General features: G+C 38.5%; 2 protein-coding genes across 2 annotated transcripts; one reads left to right on the forward strand and one right to left on the reverse strand.

Annotated features, from left to right (window-relative positions):
• The first annotated feature begins 2242 nt into the window (after positions 1–2242).
• LOC110028583 lies at positions 2243–2779 on the forward strand. Its single transcript, XM_020730492.1, has one exon. The coding sequence runs from the start codon at positions 2243–2245 to the stop codon at positions 2777–2779; it is 537 nt and encodes a 178-aa protein (XP_020586151.1).
• A 721-nt stretch (positions 2780–3500) lies between these two features.
• LOC110028584 lies at positions 3501–7597 on the reverse strand. The gene is made up of 5 exons (XM_020730493.1): positions 7389–7597; positions 5774–6160; positions 4232–5642; positions 3974–4120; positions 3501–3782 (listed from the first exon to the last, which is right to left on the reverse strand). Exons 1-5 carry the CDS (start codon positions 7595–7597, stop codon positions 3501–3503), a joined length of 2436 nt encoding a protein of 811 aa, XP_020586152.1.
• Between the last annotated feature and the right edge of the window lie 3450 nt (positions 7598–11047).

Genomic DNA, 11047 nt, shown 5'->3' on the forward strand with positions numbered 1-11047 from the left:
ACATCCAGAATGTGTCACTTTTGCTAAGTACATGGGGTGGTCTTACACCAACTTTCGAATGTGCTACACCGGCCATTGCCTCATCACCATTTGAGTGTTGTGGCATGGACATAATAGGCCCGATAGATCCTCCATCATCTAAGGGACATAGATTTATTCTTGCAGCTATGGATTACTTCTCCAAACGATCAGAGGAAGTGTCGTTACGAGAGGTTACAACACAACACATTCTGCAATTTTTTAAGAGTCAGATTGTCTACCATTTTGGTGTACCATGCAGAGTAATTTAGATAATGGAACAGCCTTCAAGAGCACAAAGATCAACAACTTTATCAAGCAACATGGGATAGACTAGAGATACTCTATAATTTACTATCCCAAGTCAAACAGACAGGTCGAGGCCTTCAACAAGATGCTCGTGCAATTTTCAAAGAAAACATTGGACGAGAACAAAAGCGGATGGCATGATAAACTATTAGAAGCTCTGAGGGCTTACCGAACAATATTCAGAACTCCCACTCATTGTACACCCTACGCACTTGTATACGGGTACGAGGTCATCCTACCATTAGAAGTCTAGGCACTCTCTCAGAGTCATCATCACCAATCAAATCATAATAGAAGAATGTCCAAAGCTCAAACTTGAAGAATTGGAAGGTCTCAAGGGAAAATGATTAGAAGCACAACAACATTTGGAGCTCTACCAAGCATGGATGGTTCAAACTCATGACAAATTGGTCCACTTAAGGACCCAAGGACCTTTAAAGTTGGTGATCTAGTCCTCGTTCTCAAAAGACCTATTCTTACACACCTTTAGATAGGTGGAAAATTTGAACAAACTTGGGAGGGACCGTTTGTCATAGAAAAGGTCTATTCCGAAGGACCTTGTCAGGTGGTGGATTTCCATGGCAAAAGACCTATGTTACCGATTAATGGACGATATTTGAAGATATACAACACCACGTGACATTGCTTGAAATGAATTTTTGAAAATCTTACTTGTTCTGGGGATAATTATTTGGTCAAGCGTCTGTGCCAGGCTTCAAAATTTTGTAATAAAATTAACCTCAATAAAATGAAATTTTTGAATCTGGACAATTTAATTTCCTTCTCTAGTTTTTAATTTTGAATACTCATTAAATTAAATTAAATTGAATGAATGAAGTTTGCACCTGTATAAATTGAAAATTTTTTTAATTAATATTTCGTTGTTGTTTTTGTTCTTGCTGAACTTCAGTGAGCTGATGTTTTTCTGTATTTTGCAGAAAAATATCAGGACGAAAGCTAGTTTTTTCTTTTAGATACGGCTTGAATCTTGCACTGAATAAGGAAAGGGCAGCCTAGAGCGACATTAAAGATTTTGACTTGGACTTTGGTTAGGTCAACGTGGACTACGAGGGTCCTTTGATGGACGTGGTCAGTCGCCAGGAGAAAGAAGGATTGCCATCACTGTTAAGGATTGGTACCAAAGAAGACTCCTCACTGAAGTGGAAGAAAGTAGCAATACAACAAGATCCAATGGAAGGAACCAGTTCTCTACCGTCCATGATAACTGCACCGATAGGAAATTTAGTTAGTGCTCATGATGAATGAGAGCCCGATGCATCGTAATGCCAACTCCACAAGCATAGAGCTTTCTTATGTTAGGAGAAAAGATGTATGAAAGAAGCTGAAGATACACTCACCTCGATTTTTGAGAGAAAAATTTATGACCCATGCATGAGGGAGACTTCTATCATTCCACCTGCTATAGAGGATGAGTCTGAGTTTGTTGCATAGAAAACACAACCAAAAATTCCAGATGAACTTTGCGGAGGTTGCCCAATGTGCAACGTTAAAATTCCAACACAATCATCGACACGAGAAGCAATTTCCTCATTTTGGATCACTTTAGTTCTGTTGAATAATATACAGCCGCCAACACAAGGTGTCAGGATGCAGCACACCTAGATACTGATTCATATATTCCATTGCATGCGGAGCTGAGTCAGACATGGTATCCCACATATATTGAAATGAGGGAATGACCCTGATTAACAGAAAGGATTCCTACGGCAGAACTAGAATAAATGAAAAGGAAATCCAATGAATGTTTGTCAACATCTTGGAAGGCCTAGAGCTATGTACATGAGTTTTCTCCAAAAATGATGAAAGAAGGATTCTTGATTGTGTATTGGACTTAAGGGACCAAGGTCAAGTCGGTCTATTAATGAAGAGTACTTACTAAGAGCTGCAGAAATGGATGCGTGGGAAAGACAGGGTAACCATTCAATGTGGTTGCTGCTACAACTTTGTGGAAGATAGGCTAGGGAACCCCCCAGGTATCTTGAGATATGATGAGGTGGATCCTCTGCCTTCTGAGATAAAAAAAATGATTAAAAAGATGGTCCGTTGGAGCATACTACTGGCAGACTTCATTTTGAATAGCTGCATAATCAGCATTTACAATGAAGAAGACTGTAATCCTCCGCACATAGACCACCATGATTTTGTAATACCATTCTACATGGTATCCTTCATGAGCCGAATTAACATTCTATTTGGAAAAGAAGTCGATATTGTTGGCTTTGGAGAATTCAGAGAATCCGTCGAGATTCCACTACAAATGGGATCATTAATAATTCTAAAAGGAAACGAGACAGATCTGACAATGCACTGCATTTTTAGAGTACGACACCACAAAGTTTTTGTGACATTTAGAAGAATGGAGGAAAGTAAAGTATCGCATGGGTTCCATCCAGACCCAGAATTGGAAGAGCTGCGCCCGTATGAGCTATGAGATGGTTGTACCTCTAAGTACACGTGAAAAGAATTCTTATCCTGGAGTGTGGCTTAGTAGGTCAACTTGATCATGAGCTCGGTTGTACCTCTAAGTACACGTGAAAAGAATTCTTATTCTGAAGTGTGGCTTAGTAGGTCAACTTGATCATGAGCTCGGCTAGAGGACAGATAAAAAGTTTTTTTCACTTTTTGTACTACATCAAAGCAACATGTTTCAGATGTATTTGACATGTTATGTTTTGATGCTTTAGCATGTATTCAGTTTGTACCACATACTTGAAGCAGATTAATGAAATTTCTTCCAAATTTTGATGACTTTGTTAAATTTCCCTTTTGTGCGATATATATATATATATATAATGGAAGCAAAGCCAAATACAAAGGGAATGAAAAAGGTGACAGGAGAGGGCCTATAGAAAGGAAGGCACCTCTCAAAACAACAACAGGATTTATCTAATATAAGGGAGAGGCAATAGATCACTGGATAGAAGAAAGTCCAGTGGGGGAGGAATTCTTCTGCTCACTAAGGGTTCTTCAGTAGAGAGACCCTTTCTAGCCAGTCAATTGGAGGGTATATTTCCTTCTCTGTGGATGTGGGAGAACTTGATAGAGCAAATCTTAAACAATTGATGAATACCAGAGATCCAGCTGATTAAATTCCATGGGATATCAAAAGAACCTTGGATAATTTTAATAAGTTGCAAGGAGTTAGATTCTACTCATAGCTGGTCAAAATGGCAAGATCTGGCTAAAGTGATGGCCCAAAATACAGCTTGACATTCTGCTTCATGGGAGTCTAAAACTTTAACAGGAGATTGAAAAAACAAGATACATCTCCCCTCATGATTTTTGAATACACCATCAATACCAGCAGACTGAGATTTATAGCTACCATCTGTGTTGGCTTTGGTCCATCCAAGCTTTGGGAGAGTCCAAAAAATTTCCAATATTTTGATAATGTGTGGCTTGAGATAAGGGCCCATCTCCAACACAGCTTCAAACTTTTTAAATTTAATCGATTTTTGTATAAAAGCAATACAATTGAGACCTACGCTCATAGGCTGTAGATGGGAGTTGTTATGCTTTACCTGATTTCTAGCCATCCAAACAAACCAAACCTCAATGTTGGGGATGTTTTGGGGATTTTCTGAAGATTGAATCCCCTCCAATCAGACCAGCAATTATAAAAAACCTTCCATGTAAGATACATTGTTGGGGTCTTGAGTTTACTATTCACAAAGGACCAAACTTCCTGTACCCAAGGGCAGGCAAAGAAAAGGTGGGTAATAGTTTCCTCTTGGGACTGGCTGAAAGTGCATCTGGAAGGACCCCTCAGACCCTTCAATTTCAATATATCATCAGTGGGAATCAATTTTAAGAAAAGTTTCCATATGAAAAAAGACATGGATGGGGTGAGGAATTTATTCCAAATTGTATGGCCCCAATGTACCACCAGTTGGGGAGGCTTAGAAGAGAATGAGTTCTTTTTTATAGCTATTCTGTCTTTAACTCCAGGTTTTACAAACAGTTTCTGAATATTGGATAGTTGAGAAGGGCTGCAGAAAGGAAGAATTGGAGTAAGATTCCACTTATCATGATTCCAGATGTCCTTCACAAGCAGTGAAGAAGCTGGGGCAATCAGATCCTGAAGAAGGCAGACATCCAAAGACCAATTATCCCACCAGATGTTTACCAAGCCCTCACCAATCTCCCAGACATACAATTGTTCAGCATCCTTCCTAACCTGCAACATTCTTTTCCAAATGGGGGAATCCCCTAAACCCATAGAGAGTTGGGTGGGATGTTGATGCTTGCAATATTTGCCCCAAAGGAATTCAGCCCAAAGGGAGGACTGAGATCTAAATTTGAACCAGAGTTTGCAGAAATTAGTGTGCATAATTTGAGGGAAAAACTTGAAGCCTAACCCACCCTCCTCATGGGGTTTACACACCTTAGCCCAAGATGTCCAGTGTTTTTGCTTCCTTTGGCCAGCCCAAAGGAATCTATTGAAGATCCCTTCTAACAATCTCTGAGAAGACTTTTTCAAGATGTTCATTTGCCGTAGATAGGATGGAATAGCAGATAGAACACTTTTAAGGAGTGTGATCTTACCCCCATTGGATAAAAAGGAATTCTCCCATGCTTGCAATTTGCTTTGAACCTTATCAATTATGTGATCAAATTGAATGTTCTTAGCTCTTCCCTTGATAAGAAATGCCCCCAGATATTTCATAGGAAAGTAGCTATTTTTGAACCCAATGAAATCAGTAACCCAGGTGTTTAAGTCATTTTTGCATTGTTTACTGAAATTGGAGATGCACTTCTGTTTATTTAATTTCATACCAGAAACATCCTGAAAGGACTCTAGATTCTGCATGAATAATTTAACAACAGCTTTGGAAGCTTTTGAAAAGATAATGATGTCATCAACAAAGGCCAAATGATTAATTAAGGTGGAAGATCTATGGCTATAAAGAGAATGGGGTTTCCTGGATGCTAACTCATTCAAACTTCTGGATAAGTAGTCAAAAGCTAAGATAAAAATGGTAGGGGAAAGGGGGTCACCTTGTTTTATACCTCTAGAAGCACTGAAAAACCCATGAGAGGATCCATTGATGAAGATAGAATGGAAGTTATTGGTCAGCCATCTGTTGATTAGAGAGACAAAGGAGGGGGAGAAACCTCTAGCAATAAGAACCCGTTCAATGAACTTCCCGCTGATAGTGTCATAAGCCTTTTTGATATCTAATTTCAAAATTAAGTTGCCTCCTCTAGTGATTCTGTCTAAGTCCAGTACCAATTCTTGGGCCAAAAGCACATTATCAACAATACTTCTATCCCTGATGAATGCTGACTGATTCCTGCAAATGAGATGATTTAGATGAGGTTGTAATCTTTGAACGAAAACTTTGTTGATTATCTTAGATATGACAGAAGTGAGAATAATGGGTCTGAAATCTTCCCATTTGCAAGGAGATTTATTCTTGGGAACCAAAGTAATGGTAGAAGAGGAAAAGTATTTAGGGAGGTCAGCCCCCAGAAAAAACTTTGGACAGTAGCAATAACCTCACCCTTCACAATAGGCCAGGCCTTTTTGTAGAAATCAGCAGTGAAACCATCAGGACCAGCAACCTTGGTGCTGTCAATGGAGTTTAGAGCTTCCCAAATTTCCTTTTCATCTGGAATATTAGTGAGAGATAGACTTTTAGTGAATTCCCTTTCCTTATCAAACAGTGTATCTTTAATGGCTGGTTGAGAGGATGAATTTTGTCTAAACATATTTTGAAAGTAATGTACAACATCATTAGCTATTCCCTCAGCATTGGAAATCCAGTGACCCTCTTGAGAGAGGATTTTGTGAATTGTGTTGCTTCTCCTCCTATAATTGATGCAAGCATGATAATATTTAGAGTTCCTGTCACCCTCACAAAACTTGTTTTTGTTTGCATTTTGAGCATAGAGAGCCTCTTGCATGTTGATTTGATCCAGCAGGTGTTCATTAGCTAACTGTTCATTAGGTGTTCATTAGCTAACTGAAGGTCCATTTCAGACCCTATGCCAGAGGATAAGGGTTGTTCTAAGTGTAAAAGATTTTTTTCAGCTTCAAGGACTTTTTTATCAATGTTTCCCGCCACCTCCCAGTTCCAATTTGTGAGTTGTTTACTGACTTTTTTATGTAAAAGCCAAAGCTTGATACTTGGTATTTGATGATGAACATCAGTCCAGGCCTTTGATACTTGATTTAGAAAATCCCCATGCATTGACCACATATTAAGATATCTGAATTTAGCTTTAGTTTTAGTAGAGGATGAAGATATTTGAATGAGTAAGGGTCTATGATCAGACCCACTCATAGCCAAGTGTTGGACAGAAGTATGTAGGAACTCTATCATTTACCAAAACTCTATCAAGCCTCTCCCAAATCTTCCCCCTTCTCCAAGTAAATTTAGGGCCTATAAACCCCAAATCAAAAAGGCCAGCAGACTGAATGTTGTCATTGAATGTGTTCATTAAATTGATATCAGGACGTCTCCCACCCTTCTTCTCACTAGGTGAAGAGAGGTAGTCGAAATCACCCCCCACTAACCAGAAATCCTTTATAGAGGTACTGCACTCTTGTAACTGTTGTCAAAGATCCAGTCTAGCAGTTGTTGTACAGCCAACATATATGAAGGTAGCAAAACCATGATAGTAACTGAAGTTAAGCTTCAAATGGATAAATTGGCCTCCCTCTTTAAGAACAGTGCATTGGACTTCCTTTCTGCAAAGAAGCCATATTTTATTGTTAGTATTGATAAAAAGTTGAAATCCAGGAAATTTCCTCACAAATATGTTAACATTTTTAGTGACCATTGGTTCTAGTAGAGCAATGATCCAAGGTTTATACATCCTATTGATAGCAAGGATTCTATTAAGGGATTTAGGATGTGCAAGTTCCCTAACATTCCAACAAATTAGATTCATTAACCAATAGAGGTGGATTTCCCTCTTCTCCTAGTTCTAATAGTACTAGAAGATAGAGGGGGGCATCCTCCAAAGAAGATGAATAGGGAAGTAGATTCTTTAATTCCAAAGGCATTTTCTTCTTTTTTGTTTTTTTGACTTGCCAGCCATCTTCAAGGTTCCTAGCTAATTGCAAAAGCAAAGGGTCTTCCTCTGGTAGCTCAAGAGCTGTAATCTCTTGATCAGCAGAGAGTGTAGAATGTTCAGTACAAAGAGTTTGTTCAATTTGAGTAGAATGTGACATGAGTTTAAGGTGTTCAGTTAAAGGTTCAAGGTTAATATGGGGGTTGGGTATCACACCCTTTTTTGCCATAGCTTGGGGGAGCTCTAGTTCAGTATCATCATGGGCCCTGGTCCCTGGCACTCAGTACCAGTAATAGCAGTAGGTACCTCCTTGTTCTGAGGAACAATCTCCTCTGAAAGTTGCTTGGGGGGCTTCCTTCTGAGTGTAGGATGGAGTCTGAAACACTTATCATCAGTATGACCAAACATATTGCAATGATGGCAATAGTAAGGTCTTTGTTCAGTTATGATTTTCTGCCAATATCCATTATGCTCAGTGCCTAACCAAATTTCCTCCACAGCTGGTAGAGTAATATTTTTCTCAACCAAAATTCTGGCTATAAAAGGTCTAGATAAGTTGAAAGTGGGGGCATCCAATTTCAGAGGTTTTCCCAAAGCTTTGCCAATATTGAAGAGAACTTTGTGGTTGAAAAAATGTAGTTTAAGTTCTGGTAACTTAAACCAAATGGGGACAATGGGGAGTTCTTTGTTGGGATCAAAATCAGGAGTCCAGTTTAAAAGCTTCATTGAGATTCCTTCAATTAAGATAGATTATTTAGAAAAAAATTCTAGCATAGTCTTCCTCCCTTGAGAGATTGATTAGTATGTGCCTACCATCAAGTAGGTCCACTTTCCATACCCCTTTGAATTTCAGTCCATCAAAATATCTTCTCACAGATTCTCTTCTCACAGATTCTCTTCTCACAGATTCTATCTTAGGATGGCCAAGTTGGAATTTACCAATTAAGGTGAATTTTTGACATTCTGTCAGACCATTTAGGTCCTCTTCAGTAAAATAGATAGCCAATTTCCCACTTTTCTTGCATATGGTCTTAAAAGAGGGTCATTACCCTCATGATATTCTTGAGGAAAGACCAAATAATCAGGATTTTGAACCGTCTCCTAACCTTTCCCAACAATGTCTGCAAAAGTAGCGTTGGCCCACTAAATATTGGTGGAAATATCAATTGAAGATGGGTCTGCCATCACTGAAAGAGTTTATCAGGGATAGATTGACCAAGCAGTCCACTGCCAGTGAAAACCGAAAAAGACCAACCACACAGTAGGTAGAAGACTCCAAGCAAACAGCCAAACAAAAGAAACAACAAGAAATAATGAGGCAAATCAGTAGAACAGTAAAGAAAACCTTATCAGAGATATAGTCGACCCTGAGATGTCAGCTGTCAGTGAGACACCAAAAGCAAAACCAACCCCACAGTAGGTAGAAGACAAACAAAACTAGCAAACAGTGGGGTAAAGCAATGGAACAGTAAAAATTTGAAAAACCAGAACTCGAGAAGATGTGAAAGCTTTGAGAATAGTAGAACTTGCAAGATCCAGTGATGAGATGAGAGAAATCCAATTGAAAGTAAAAAGATACAGATAGCAAAGATTAGTCCATCTACAGCAGCAAGTTGAGCCATTCTGCCGAAACCCTAGCAGAGCAACAAATGAACCAGCCGCCACCCATGGTTAAAAGAGCGGCTCGTGGCTCCTTACGCGTTAATAATAAAAAAGAAAGGTACATAAAATGGGAGGGAATGAGGTTCCCCACTAAAAATGAAGAAAAATACATTAAGACTTAAGGGTTTCTCCATCCACAACACAACTCCACACAAAAAAAGATGAAAAAATGTAAAAAAAAACTATCACTTCCAAAAATACATGTATCCCAAAAAATTATACCGAACAAAAGTAGTATACCAAAAGTTAACATGTATATAAAGTGCAAAAAGGAAATATGTGAACTGTAGGTCCAATGAACTTGAATCTACTCGTTCTCCCAATCTGAGAGCAAAAATGTAGCAATATAACAGGCCTGGAAAATAAACAAACCAGTAATATGACAACAACTTAAAAGCTGTAGACCATATTTGTTAGTAGAAATAAAGACAGTAAGTGATTGAGGCATTAAAAAAGCATTCTTTATACTCCAATGGTAAAGAGCGCAGCAGAGAAATAGAACCCAAGGAGTAGCATGAAAAGCCGGCTCCTAATGAAGCCTCCTAACTTGTAAAAATAGCAGTATGATACCATACATGGCATAAAATGCAGACAACCACCACTAAACAAACCCCAAAAGGAAAATCGTAATCTGCCTTTGCTCAACCAACCAACACAAACTTTTTCTGGCAATCTTCAAGTATAACCAACAAAAGTATCCAATAAGACATCATAATACCATAAATATCATCTTTGCAGTCCAGTAAAGATAGTATTCTTTACAGAATACACTTCTCCTAATGTTTATAGAAAATATAAAGGTATCAAGCCCCAAATTGGAGAGAATCACACTGACAGGCCTGCACCACCAAAACTTCCAACTATAGTAGTAAACCAATGTACCACACATCCTCCCCTTATAGAGAAGAAATACATCTCCAAACCTTCCAATAAATCTAGTATAAGTATTATGGGTTGTATGCCTCCAATCAAAAAAAAGCATAGACCAATACCAAAATGTCAGCTCGTGAGACACACCATAAAGATAGGTACAATAATCAATAATACAATAATATGCCTCATCTTCAAAACCCAGTAAGGTATGCCAAAGATAAAATACAGCACAGAAAAAATAGCCCCCAAAATTGTGAAGCATAATGCTATCAAAAAGCACCACATAATACAGTTCATGGTTTTTATCCACATAAGTATTTATCACATAAGAATGAATCTGCACCCACAAAAAACAAAACCCCATACCTGTAAACCAAATCAGAGGCAAAGATTGGAGCCATGGGCCTCCAACTTTAGTAATAGTAATCAAAGAGAAAAAATAGGGTCCCTTGGCCTCCAGACTAAGCCTTAAATAATGCCACCAAAAAAGGGAGCTATGAGCCTCCCAATTAAACCTCATCCCATGCCTCCAAACTAATTTGTGCATGTACGTGATGTACTCAAACCAGCGTACTTTATTCTCTAGAGGCCAAAACAGGTAACCAACTTACCAAAATCCAAAACATAATCTCATGCTAAAGTAAAGAATTGAGAAAATGAAATGTTCCAGATGAACTTTAGCTAAAGCAAGCCTTCATTATACCGCAAAAAAGTAGCCTCCAACATGTAAATAGGGAGCATCAATAATATCACCACGAATCAAATTGTGAAGGGGGTGAGGAGGAGTTTGCCTAATAAAAATACCATTATGCCCATGTTTAGCCAAACAATCAGCAGGCCTATTTCCCTCATGATTTACAAAATTATAATGAATAGAGAGATTAGAGCTGGAAACCACACTTCTTATTCGATTGATCAAAATCATCATATTCCAAAGAGGCTTAATATTGCCCATTAAAGTGTGCAATAGAACTTGAGAATTAGTTTCAATAATGATATTAGAGATACCATGGGAGACAACAATTTGTCGAGCACCCAAAACAACCCTAGTTTCAGCCTCTAGAGGAGAAGAGGCAAAGCATGGTGAAGCAAAGAAAACCAGACACTGAACACTAGCATCCCAAAAAAAACCTCCAATTCCAAA

This window comes from Phalaenopsis equestris, unplaced genomic scaffold (assembly GCF_001263595.1).
Source record: "Phalaenopsis equestris unplaced genomic scaffold, ASM126359v1 Scaffold000515, whole genome shotgun sequence".
In the NCBI taxonomy this organism is placed as follows: Eukaryota; Viridiplantae; Streptophyta; class Magnoliopsida; order Asparagales; family Orchidaceae; genus Phalaenopsis; species Phalaenopsis equestris.